The 13,990-nt window shown below is 38.2% G+C and overlaps 1 protein-coding gene across 2 annotated transcripts in view; it reads right to left on the bottom strand.

Annotated features, from left to right (window-relative positions):
• bnip3lb (BCL2 interacting protein 3 like b) overlaps nt 1-13,990 on the bottom strand; it is a 34,635-nt gene that overhangs the window by 9,933 nt on the left and 10,712 nt on the right. For both annotated transcript variants that reach the window (XR_015500424.1, NM_205571.2), the window contains 1 exon segment: nt 1,574-1,793. Coding sequence is in view for 1 of the 2 variants with exons in the window: in NM_205571.2 (NP_991134.2) it covers nt 1,574-1,793 (220 nt within the window). In the remaining variant the exon portion in view is untranslated.

The raw sequence follows: 13,990 nt of genomic DNA, 5'->3' as shown, positions 1-13,990 counted from the left end.
AGATTATTTGAATACATTCAATAATATTATAACTACTAAAAAAAGCATATTTTAGTGCACACTGTTACAGTTGTATCATAACTGATAGACTTAAATTCTTCTTGACCTTACAAAGAGCACATTTCAAATTAAATTTTAAAAATCTGTTTCAAACAAAAGCAAATTTAAAACCAATTTTTGAATATTGAAATTAATTTAAATTCCTGAAAAGTTAAACAAACAGTTTTGACAAAAATATTACGCAGCACAACTATTTTTAACACTGATAACAATACAGAAATCTTTTTTGGGTCCCAAATCATCAAATCAGAATAATTTCTGTAAGATCATGCGAAAATAAAGCTGGATTAATTATGATAAAAAATAGGTTTCCTTTGCACTGCAACTTTTTAAAACCTTTTTTTTTTTTTTTTTAAAGATATTGAAAAAAACACCTCATGCAAGCATAGAATCTTTTTGTGATACACGGAAGCTTTTACAAAACTAGCACTTTTGCTTAAGGTACATTTTCAATTCGGTATTTGAATTTGGCCAATTTGAAGGTTAATAAAACTTTATAGACAATACTATGCTTCAAAGCACATCAAGCTTCAAAGCGCTTCAAAGCACAGTTCAGAAACAGGAGTTTTCAATGTTTATTTTTGGGGTGAACTGCTCGTGCACTCTGTGATAGAAACCTAGTTTGTGTACACATGACAGAAAAACCACAGTATTTCTAAAGCAAACATCCTGAATCATATGATTCATTGAGTTTGAGTGAGATAAGATCTATTTTGGCCATATGCTATCAGCACGAGGTCAATATGATCATGTGTGTTTTTGAATAGAAGTTTATAGCTCTACTCTCTATCGATGAGGTCATTAAACTCAAGCTGTGAACTCAGGTGACATTAAAAGATTAACTGTATATGCACATATGAACTATGTAAACAACATCTTAAAGGGCCAGATGTCAGATCATGTAGAGGACATAAAAGCATTACCTGCATTATGAGTTATAAAAGCACAAAATATTCCTGTGTGGAATATAGTGAAGTAATAACTCGCAAGAAAAGAGAGTGTAACTATCTTGCAATTGCAAACATTATATAAATTTTATTGATAAGTTCAACAATCAAGACATTAATACTGAGTGTTCAACATATTATGTATAATATATTATGTTTTCTTTCTTCCCAAAACAAAGTAGGAAAACATGTCTTTATATTTATTTTGCACCTGAATAAATGAAATAATAAAAAAATATATCAAAGGTTTATTGATTTTTTTTTTCATAGACAGTAAACACTTTCTTAGTTTCTAATCAGCTTTTTCAAAAAAATCATGTGAACTAGTGATTCAGTGACACATTAAGACAGTAACTTTTTCTTTTAGTGTCATATTTATTCATCCATGACAGGACTAAATTATTATTTGTGGAAAAAAATATTAAGATAATAATTTAGTATTTTATGTTGTACATTACTCTCTATCCCACTCAATTATCATTCATTCTTTGTTAAAATTCATACTTAGATTTTTTTTAAGAAGTAAAAAAAATACAATCCACTATCATATGCCATATATAGTCTACCTGTCACATGAGGAGTTACTTCGGCTGGACTCGTGCTGGGCATCTAGCAGGATTTTCTCCATGTCGCCATTGTGAATGGATGAAGAGGAGGGAACGTGCTCCAACCCCCCTACCATCCCATCATCCTCCTCTACAACCTGCGCCAGAGGCGGTGGCACTGAAGCGCTGGAGGAAGAGAGAGACGCAGCATTTCTGTTCATCTCCAGCTCTACCCAGGACCCTAAAAAAATGTAATTAATAATTAATTGTTATGTAAAATACATGTAAAACCCTCTGATTAAGAATGGATTAAGCTATAAGACAGAGTAAGCAAGTGAGTGAGTTTTTTATATACACATTTCACATTACATTTTAAATTTCATTACATTTTATATTGTATTTTATATTTATATTATATTTTATACATGTTATAACATACAGTTGAAGTCAGAATTATTAGCCCTCCTCTGATTTTGTTTTCTTTCTTGTTCAACAGAGCAAGGACCTTTCTGCAGTATTTCTGATGATATTTTTTTCTTCTGGAGAAAAATCTTATTTGTTTTATTTTGGCTAGAGTAAAAGCAGTTTAGAATTTTTTACAAAACATTTTAAGGTCAAAATCATTAGCCCATTTAAGCTATATATATATATATATATATATATATATATATATATATATATATATATATATATATATATATATATATATATATATATATATATATATATATATATATATATATATATATATATATCTTTTTTTTTTCAATAGTCTACAGAACAAACCATCATTATTCAATAACTTGCCTAATTACCCTAACCTGACTAGTTATCCTAATTAACCTAGTTTAGCCTTTAAGAGTCACTTAAAACTGTAAAGAAGTGTCTTGAAAAATATCTAGTACAATAGAATTTACTGTCATCATGACAAAGATAAAATAAATCAGTTATTAGAAATGAGTTATTATAGTGTGTTTATATATAAAACTATTTTATTATTATTATTTTGATTATAAAAATCAATAAATTGATCAAAAATGATAAGAAGCACATTTTTGTAACTCAATAAAAAAATCTATTTCAAACAAAAACAAATTTATTCATAAAAATTCATAAAAATTCCTGACAAGTAAAATAAACAGTTTTGACAAAAAAAAAATTATGCAGCAAACACTGATAACAAAACAGAAATCTTTTTTGGCTCCCAAATCATCATATCAGAAAGATTTCTGGAAGATCATGGGACAGTAAAGCTAGAATAATTCTGCTAAAAATGTAGCTTTGCATCACAGGAATTGTAATTGTAATATTGGCTGCAGCAAGTAAAAATATAAATCCGAAATGAAGAAGGTAAAAGTTTTAAACAACTAAACGAGGAGCAGGTGAAGGTAATTATCAGTGAAATAATGATCTCTTAGGAAAACTCATCTAAACTAAATGTGACAATTTTAATAGTTATGTTTTCTTAATTAAATAAATACACACACACACACACACCACAAATATATACATATATATATTTGTATATATATATATATATATATATATTATATATATATATAGGCATATAAATATATATATATATATTTTTTTTTTTTTTTTTTCTGTATCTGAAAGCCAAGCACAAATAGTAGTTGTTCATCTGCCTAAAGAATATAGGTATAGTAGTATATATACTAATAAAGCATATAGTATAATATTGCTATAATACAAATGACTCCAAGGTTTTAATACAAGATATAATAACAAAATTATGATGAAAATTTAATAAATGTCTCGTTAAACTCTGTAAACTCTTTTGACAGGAAAATCTTAGTTATAATAAATACACAAAATGTTATTTAAAATAAATGTTACATCAAATGATTCAATTTCTATATAATATAAAATATAATTTAAAAAATATTAAATGTTCAGATTTGGGGGTACATGGGATTGTATCCATTGATCTACAAGACACAGAGACAAACAGGACCGAGAGTACATTGTACAAAGAAACAAAACAACAACAACAAAACCTACTAATAGGAACAACACTGAATAGAGTCATATACAATATTTTATTTTAATTAAAGTTAAATATTCTAAAACTGCTCCAGAAGACACCTTTTCAAACATTTTCCTTAAAATATTTCCTGAATGAAAAACGTTCTCTAATATCATTTAAAATACACGTTCTATTAAAATATGTTTTATCGTCAAAATATTTTTACACAAATCACAAATAGGTTTTTCTTCCCCGTTCAGTAAATATGAGTGTTAGTCTTGAGCCATCAGACAGGTGGTCTGGTGGCTTAACTTCTATTAAACTGTGGTGAAAGGACAGTAAAAGTCTCCCTCTCTGGCTCCTTGCACAGATATTAGTCACAGCTGACCTCACCACACTGCATGCTGTACGTGAGAGTCCATACTCAACGCTCCCAGAGGATCACCTGATAAATGCAAACACAAACACACAGACTCCTTTCATCCATGACTCAGGGATGAACACGGCTAAGCTTTCCGTGCTCCCCTTTCACCCACATCTGCTGTGCTGTCTCATCAGAAACGTCTGTGTTATCGCACAGTGAATCCTCTATTTACCGCTGGTTTACATTGCTGACCAGTTAAGTGTAAACCCAATGCCAAAAAGCCCCACTTCCATTTCCAGGAAAACAAAAAGAGGAAGAAAACAGAAGGTTCACGTGACTTCCTTGGGTTGAGCAAACATTGGGTAAGTCTACATGAACACTAGCAATCTGGTTATTTATTTACCTTATTCAGAAGGAGACTATATATTAAGATTACAGTGTTTACATCAGTCACTTTTAAAATATTCCTTCCATGTTCCCGTTTCACCTCCGTGACTACGCGCGCACCTCGCGAAACGAACGAGGCTTTTATACTCGCCGCATTCACAGTTGTGATATTCTTTAAAACGACAGGGGGCGGTCAAAAGAAACTGACCTGAAAGTCATATGAATAAACGGAGAAGTAGGAAGTACCTCATATAATTAATATCCTTCAATACTTTTGAACAAATTATTTTTTATTGTTTTTATAAAATATTTTAATGATTATAAGGACTTTTATAACCTTTCAAGATTTTTTTTAAATTAAACTTTGATGCATCACGTTCTCGGATCCTCTTATCTGATTGGATGTTCTAAGCTTCTTATTTTTTCCGTAACATCCAGTACAGCGAAGAGACAGCAACATGGCAGCAACATCAAACTAGATATTAAAGTTTGAGGACAAACTTTATGGTGGCTTGAAAAGCCGAATCTGAAAGTTTTAAGTGGTTTTAAAGTGTAAATAGCATGTTAGTATGATTTTAGCTTGAGTTAACATATTACTAGCATGAATTAGCATGTTAGTAGCATGATTCTTACATGAATTAGCATGTTGTTAGCCGATTCTAGCATGAATTAGCATGTTACTAGCATGATTCTAGCATGAATTAGCATGTTGTTAGCGTGATTCTAGCATGAATTAGCATTTTACTAGACGGTTGTTAGGGTGTTTAAAGTGGTTGCTAGGTGGTTGCTAAGGTGGTGCAAGGCAGTTGCTAAGGTGGTCTGACTAGTTGCTAGGTGGTTGCTAAGGTGTTGCTAGATGGTTGCTAGGGTGTTTTGAGTGGTTGCTAGGTGGTTGCTAGGGTGGTGCTAGGCAGTTGCTAAGGTGTTCTGACTAGTTGCTAAGTGGTTACTAAGGTGTTGCAAGGTGGTGGCTAGGGTATTCTGAGTGGTTGCTAGGTGGTTGCTAAGGTGTTGCTAGGCGGTTGCTAGGGTGTTCTGAGTTGTTGCTAAGGTGTTGCTAGGTGGTTGCTAAGGTGTCCTAAGTGGTTGCTAGGTGGTTGCTAGGGTATTCTGATTGGTTGCTAAGGCCTTACTAGGTGGTTGCTAGGGTGTCCTGAGTGGTTGCTAGGTGGTTGTTAAGGTGTTGCTAGGTGGTTGCTAGGGTGTTCTGAGTGGTTGCTAAGGTGTTGCTAGGCGGTTGCTAGGGTGTTCTGAGTGGTTGCTAGGTGGTTGCTAAGGTGTTGCTAGGTGGTTGCTAAGGTGTCCTAAGTGGTTGCTAGGTGGTTGCTAAGGTGTTGCTAGGTGGTTGCTAAGGTGTTGCTAGGCGGTTGCTAGGGTGTCCTAAGCGGTTGCTAGGTGGTTGCTAAGGTGTTGCTAGGTGGTTGCTAGGGTGTTCTGAGTGGTTGCTAGGTGGTTGCTAAGGTGTTGCTAGGTGGTTGCTAAGGTGTCCTAAGGCGTTGCTAGGTGGTTGCTAGGGTGTCCTGAGTGGTTGCTAGGTGGTTGCTAAGGTGTTGCTAGGTGGTTGCTAGGGTGTCCTGAGTGGTTGCTAGGTGGTTGCTAAGGTGTTGCTAGGTGGTTGCTAGGGTTTCCTGAGTGGTTGCTAGGTGGTTGCTAAGGCGTTGCTAGGGTGTTCTGAGTGGTTGCTAGGTGGTTGCTAAGGTGTTACTAGGCGGTTGCTAAGGTGTCCCAAGTGGTTGCTAGGTGGTTGCTAAGGTGTTGCTAGGTGGTTGCTAAGGTATTCTGAGTGGTTGCTAAGGTGTTGCTAGGTGGTTGCTAAGGTGTCCTAAGTGGTTGCTAGGTGGTTGCTAGGGTATTCTGATTGGTTGCTAAGGCCTTACTAGGTGGTTGCTAGGGTGTCCTGAGTGGTTGCTAGGTGGTTGCTAAGGTGTTGCTAGGTGGTTGCTAGGGTGTTCTGAGTGGTTGCTAAGGTGTTGCTAGGCGGTTGCTAGGGTGTTCTGAGTGGTTGCTAGGTGGTTGCTAAGGTGTTGCTAGGTGGTTGCTAAGGTGTCCTAAGTGGTTGCTAGGTGGTTGCTAAGGTGTTGCTAGGTGGTTGCTAAGGTGTTGCTAGGCGGTTGCTAGGGTGTCCTAAGCGGTTGCTAGGTGGTTGCTAAGGTGTTGCTAGGTGGTTGCTAGGGTGTTCTGAGTGGTTGCTAGGTGGTTGCTAAGGTGTTGCTAGGTGGTTGCTAAGGTGTCCTAAGGCGTTGCTAGGTGGTTGCTAGGGTGTCCTGAGTGGTTGCTAGGTGGTTGCTAAGGTGTTGCTAGGTGGTTGCTAGGGTGTCCTGAGTGGTTGCTAGGTGGTTGCTAAGGTGTTGCTAGGTGGTTGCTAGGGTGTCCTGAGTGGTTGCTAGGTGGTTGCTAAGGCGTTGCTAGGGTGTTCTGAGTAGTTGCTAGGTGGTTGCTAAGGTGTTACTAGGCGGTTGCTAAGGTGTCCCAAGTGGTTGCCAGGTGGTTGCTAAGGTGTTGCTAGGTGGTTGCTAAGGTATTCTGAGTGGTTGCTAAGGCGTTGCTAGGCGGTTGCTAGGGTGTCCTGAGTGGTCGCTAGGCCCTTACTAAGGCATTACTAGGCCGTTGCTAGGTGGTTGCTAGGCGGTTGCTAGGGTAATTTGGGTGGTTGCTAGGCAGTTGCTAGGGTACCCTGGTTGGTTACTAGGCAAGCCTCACATACATGCTTGATAAAACATTTATACTTGGTAAGCATTTCTAGCAAGTTACAGTACTTGGCTAGTCAATATTAGCATGTAGCTAGTCACTGCTAGCATGTGTAGCATATAGGAAGTTCCGTTTGCTAGCATGAGTCAAACGAGCCAATCTCCAAGTCTCTACGATGTTCTGATGCTGAGATATAGCTGTTGATGAATGGTTGCTAGGGTACTCTGTTTTGTTGCTATGGGCGAGGTTACAGAGTGAACTTGAATGTGGTTGGTTGTCTTAGTCAAATGAACCAACCCCCATGTCTCTATGACTCTGCTTTGCAAAGATATGCATCTTGGCTTATTTTAATGGAAGTCTATGGAATCAATTTGGGGGCGTGGCTTGTGAGCTTTATTATCATATTGAGATGCTCATTGGTTGTCTGAGTCAGATGAGCCATCCCCCAAGTCAATAGGACACTGCTATGCAAAGATATGCATGTAGGCCAGTTATTAACATGGGTCTAGTATGAATTAGCATGTTACTAGCATGATTCAAGTACAAATTAGCATGTCATTAGCATGTTTCCAGTATGAGTTAGCATGTCATTAGCATGATTAGCATATGAGTAGCATGTTGCTAGCATGATTGGCATGTCATTAGCATGTTAGAATTATAAGCATTTGATAGCACAGCTAATTACATTCTATAGGACAGTTGCTAGGGTGCAGTATGTGGTAGTTAGGGGTGTGGCTAGAAAGTTAAAAGGCCATCAGTGATTGGCTGCTGGCTAGACTGAGTTAAATGAGCTCAGCCATTAGTCTGTATGACAGTCTGATGCAGAGTTATGAGCTCACAAAGTTTGAACCCATGTTAAGTCAATGAGAGTCTTTTGTAATGGAAGTCTACGGGACAGTTGCTAGGGTGCAGTATGTGGTAGTTAGGGGTGTGGCTAGAAAGTTAAAAGCTCATCAGTTATTGGCAGTTTGGTTGTCTGAGTTAAATGAGCTCAGCCATTAGTCTGTATGACAGTCTGATGCAGAGTTATGAGCTCACAAAGTTTGATCCCATGTTAAGTCAATGAGAGTCTTTCAAATGGAAGTCTACGGGACAGTTGCTAGGGTGCCATAAGTGGTTGCTAGGGAGTGGCTAGTAAGTCTAAAGGTCATCAGTGATTGGCTGCTGACTAGACTGAGTTGAATGGGGCCTGACTCTAGTCTGTAGGACAGTCTGATGCAGAGTTATGAGCTCACAAAGGTTGACCCAATGTTAAGTCAATGGCAGTCTTTTACAATGGAAGTCTATGGGACAGTTGCTAGGGTGCCAAAAGTGGTTGCTAGGGAGTGGCTAGTAAGTTTAAAGGTCATCAGTTATTGGCTGCTGGCTAAACTGAGTTAAATGAGCCCAGTTAGAAGTCTGTAGGACAGTCTGATGCAGAGTTATGAGGTCACAAAGTTTGACCCAATGTTAAGTCAATGGGAATTTTGGGAATTTTCCGGGTCGTTTTTCGGAAAACCGAAAGTCGGATCAGTTGGAACAGATATAGCAACCCGAGTCAGACCAGTTTGAAGGTTTGACGAAAGTTTGAAGTATGAAGCTTGAAAAGTTTCGGAGGAGATACACTTTAAAATTAGTCTCAGAAGAATAAGAAGAAGAAGAAGAAGAAGAAGAAGAAGAATAATAATAAGTTTACGTGAGATAACAGTATGTTGGCTTTTCAAGCCACCATAATAATAATGCTAAGGGAAAACATTTGTTTCTAACGCATTAAAAGCAGACATTTATAAGGATACGCCACGACTAAAAAAATGAAGTGATGTTTTGAACAGTTTGACGTCAGTTTGGCAGGTCAGCCATCTTTTTTGTAATAAAATACCTGCAACTTTTGTTTGCAAAACACTTTGAATTTTGCTCATTACACATTTATAAACATTTTTCAAATATTTAAATTCAAGATTTACAAATATTTTGACACACGTTTTTTTTTTTTTAATTAGTGACTAAGAAATAGCTATTAACTTTTTTTTTTTATTGGTGAGGGACAGTGAAAATATTGGCAGGACAAGTAAAAATCTGAACCACTGGTCCGATCGGGCCAGTAGAAAAAAATCCCTAGTGTTAAACCCTGCATTTACAAGCGCTTTACAATACTGTAAGGACACGGCAGCAATACTGTAAACACTTTTACACTGTACCATATTTTTAACAGCAAAATTCTAGCAACCATAGCTGCCAGTTTGTAACTTCAGTATTTTTATATATTTTTTACATTTAATTTCATTGTATATAGATGATGATTAATTATGATTAATAATAACATGTCATAACATACCAACATGACACCTTCCGATTCAGTCCATCTTTGATATGGTACCCTACATATGCTTTTTGCTGTTTTATTTTAAATGTTATGAAAGCTTGTAAATTATTTCTTATGCTATGCATAAACAGACAAGATATGCAAACAGACAGATACTAATTCATATTCAAACTTAGAGTCCTAGAGCAAATACTTCTCTACTGTATAGTACGCAAGGCGAGCAGTATGTTTGATTATTTTAAAAACAGTAGGTAAGAAGTAACAGCATGACCTATTGCTTGACCTACTACACCTGACTTCTGTATGAATACAATTTCAGATGCAGTCAAAGCCTTTTGCTCTTTTATATGCATTGTAAGTTGACCACTGCAATTCGTGTTTATCATGTTGCAAAAGGTGTTCCTTCATGATGCTAATACTAATACTGTGATCAAGATGTGTACATGTCTGATACTGCACTTAGATAATGTGACCAAATTAGAAATACTCCACATTTTAAAGGAATAGTTCACCCAAATCTAAATTATGTAATCCCTTACTAATCCTCTACTCATTCCAAACCTGTTTGAGTTTCTTTCTTCTCTTAAACACAAAGGAAGATATTTTGAAAAATGTTAAAAGAAAAAACAGCTATTGATTTTTAGTTCCTATTATAAATGTCAACGGCTGCTGGTTTCCAACATTCTTCAAAATATATATTTGTGTTTATCAGAAAAAAACACCTAAAATGTGAGTAAATGTTGAGTAAATGTACATTTTTGGGCAAACTATATCTTTAATTCAATTTGAGTTTACTTCAAGTGTGACTTTAGCTGGATAAAAGTAACCTAAATAATCTCTATAGATTCTAAATGAGAATATTGTCTTAATTGTGTTAATGTCAGAATGTCAGGACATCATCCATGTAAGCATATTGTGATCAACTGAAGTGGGCACTACTCTGCTGGTCTCTTCAGCAGAGGAATATTGTGAACTGGTCCATACTGGCATCTGACCTTTGTTTCAATCCACTAAAACAAACAGTGTTGGCATGGCAGCAGCAAACGGAACATTCTGGCCAACGGTGGAACAGGCTGCTTTAGCTGTCATCCGGAGAGAGACATAGATCAAAAGATCAGATGCATGATAGTATTACAGAGGCTTATGCTCACTCATTTACGACAAGCTAAAGCATCATGCCTTCAAAATGATAGACGGATGGCCCTGTTACATGAACATCTGAATTTAGATATACACTCACTGACTGGCAACTTTATTATACACACCTGTTCGACTGCTCATTAACACACTTGTATAATGAGGCAATCACAGGGAAGCAACTTTATGCATTTAGACATGTAAACATGGGGTGCATCTCAATCAGCCTCTTAGCTCCTGAGAACATAGACGAAATCAGTCAGTCAAATACACAAATTCAGGCACTGGTAAGGACAGTGAGATTCTGCATGTACAACACCAAAACTGGAATTTATATACAGCAGAACTAAACCCTGCTGAAAAATCCAGCTTAAACCAGCCTAGGCTGGTTGGCTGGTTTTAGCTGGTCGACCAGGCTGGTTTTAGAGGGGTTTTGGCCATTTCCAGGCTGGTTTGCAGCCATTTCCTGCCTGGTCTTAGCTGGTCAGGCTAAAATGACCAGCTAAATCCAGCTAAAACCAGCTTGACCAGCCTGGTTTAAGCTGGACACAGCTGGTTTTGGCTGGGCTCCCAGCCTGGCTGGGCTGGTCAAGCTGGTTTTAGATCTCCCAGCCTGCCCAGCTAAGACCAGGCTGAAAACGGCTGGAAACCAAAACTCCTCTAAAACCAGCCTGGTCGACCAGCTAAAACCAGCCAACCAGCCTAGGCTGGTTTAAGCTGTTTTTTTCAGTAGGGAAATTTTTAAAATATAAATTTTATGACATTTTTAAAAGTACATTATAGCTAAATGATTTGATTGTTTCATGTCCGGCATTTAAACCATTTAACAATTATAACTGAGGTGAGTATTGACATGTATGTGTAACCCCACCGGCCCTACGCCACCCAACTGCTCCAAGCTGGTATCAAACCAACAGCCTTTCGTATGGGAGTCGGTTGCTCTAACATGGAGGCTAAAGACCATGGCCACTAGAGCACCTTTAGAGGTCAGAGGAGTGAGGTTTACCTGCACAGCACTTACTAGCTGTGCAGCACTTACTAGCCTCCGTTACACTCACTAACCTAAACCGCATTCTCATCCGGGTCACGGCACCAATGTAACCCCACCAGTCCTATGCCACCTAACCTGCTCTGAGCTGATATCGAACCGGCAACCTTCCGCATGGGAGTCAGTTGCTCTAACAAGGAGGCTTAAGACCATGGCCTCTAGCATCTGTCACTAGAGCACCTTTAGAGGTCAGGAGTGAGGTTTACCTGCACAGCACTTACTAGCTGGCCTCCGTTACGGTTACCCATACCCGAAGGACCCATACTGGTCCTCTGCTTTTAAGCAATTTAGCATACACTGTGAGCAGAGCAATGGGCAGCTACTGCTTCCAGCAAACCCCCATCTTTAATACCTATCGGTTACAAGTCCAACTCACTATTAGGCAACAATTTTTTTCCACTTACTTTATGTTTGCAATATTCGTTCATGGTAAATTTCAACAGTAATCTTCAACAGTAACATTTTTCTAAAAACGTCTCTCGCTTGTCCATGTGTTTGATGATTTGGTTCATGTGATTCATGCTTTGAGCTTCTACACTTCCTATATGGAAGCATAGTGCGCATCAACGCTCACTGAATTTCACAATGCATTGTGGGACTTTTCAGGGTGCAAACGCTAGTGCGCTGGAAGAATTGGACGATCAAGATAGCACTTAAAATGGCTGACTCCCTGATCAGTGCACTGACTACAAAATAAGGGAGCTGAATGAGACATTCATGCTCAATGCAATCTTCAAAATCAAAGTTCAAATCAAATATCAGAAACGGTGGTTTAAATGACCATTAGAGCAGCATAGTGTATTTTTTTGCAGAGTATTTCTGATGATCTGCTGAGATTTTCATGCAGAACCATCTCTAGATTTTACAAATTGGCCTGAAAAATGAAAACATACAGTGTGTGGCAGTTCTAAGTGTAAATGTTTTGTTGATGGTGGATACAAAGGTCATACTAAGACTACAATTTAAATATACAACAAACCTGGATACTAAAGGATTGAAATTGATTGATACGTCTCGACTAGCTGGTTGGATTGGAATTCAACCGCATGAATTTATGGATCCATCCTGTCTTGGATCAATACTTCAGGCAGGTGTTGGTGGTATAATAGGAAGGGGGAGGTTATCTTGGCATACTTTGGGCCCCTTAGTGCCATTAAAAGGTCAAAATCTGTCATATGTTTGGGGACGACGTCGGACAGCAGATGGAGTAGACGTGTCTACGCGTAGCTCCCGCTATTGCTGTGATTTTGCAGCCACTTTGTACATAATATTGTCTATAAACCTGACCACAACGACGTAGTTCACATTTTAGTGTCAACATGACCTCAAAATCGAGTAAACAAACTAAAAAAGACACCAAAACGGACTTTGCTGACAACGTCTCCAGCGAGCTCAAAATGGCGGAGATTGCGAAGCTGTTGGAGGAACACCGCCAGGCCTTATCAGCCGAATTTAAGTCTACCATATCCTCACTCGAGTCAAAAATCGACTGCGTTCAAGTTGCGGTAACAGAACATTCTTCTAAGATTGCTTCTCTTGAATCTAATGCTAACGCTGTTGACGAGCGCATGCTAACGCTGGAAGCGACCTGCGCCGCCCTGTCCGACAGTAACGCTAAGCTGCTCGCGAAAGTCACCGATCTTGAATCACGGAGCCGCCGAAATAACATCCGCATTATCGGTCTACCAGAAGCGATGGAGGGACCGCGACCCTCTACCTTCTTCTCACAACTTCTATTTGATACTCTGGGAAAAGATGTTCTTTCTTCTCCACCGGAGATTGACCGAGCCCACAGGGCTCTCGTCAACAAACCTGCGGCCGGTGAAAAGCCACGCGCGGTCATCATCCGGTTACACCGTTATCAGCAAAAGGAAATGATAATCCGTGAAGCGAGAACCAAAAGAGGGAAGCTGATGTTTCAAGGCCACCCAATTGCCATATTTGAGGACTATGCACCTGAGGTGATGGCACAACGCTCTAAATACCGACAGGTGATGGGGGAGTTGTACAATTTGGGGCTCAAACCAGCTTTGCTTTTCCCTGCGAGACTGTCCATTACAGCCAAAGACGGGAGTCGAAGATCGTTTACATCGGTGTCTGAAACTGAGGAATATTTACGTTCTATCCGGTCTGCCTCTCCTCACTGAAGTAGCTCAAAATACCTGACGCACAGTTGGCTGCGTGCACTCTCAAACGCGCTGTTTTCTAAGAACGCTACGATCAGGTACAATACAGATGTTAAGTGTTGCACATACTATGTTTAGTTTTTGCTGACCATTTATTGGCATTATCATTATTTGTTTATTTTATATTTTACTTCCTTTCGAACATTTTTGATAAAACTGAAAAACTGAACTGAATTTTTGCTGCAGACAATTTATTGCAATACATTATCAAGATGAGGAACTTTTTTTTTTTATCCCTGTTATTACAATAGTATCATTTTGAGTTTCCTTTTTTCTTATCAGAACGGTCACAGCATTGTTTATTTTTGTTATGTGCAATGTGCATCATGGTTTGTTCAC

The sequence above is a fragment of the Danio rerio genome, chromosome 10 (genome assembly GCF_052040795.2).
Source record: "Danio rerio strain M-AB ecotype USA chromosome 10, GRCz13ab, whole genome shotgun sequence".
NCBI lineage: Eukaryota > Metazoa > Chordata > Actinopteri > Cypriniformes > Danionidae > Danio > Danio rerio.
This window is presented reverse-complemented; position numbering and strand designations above follow the sequence as displayed.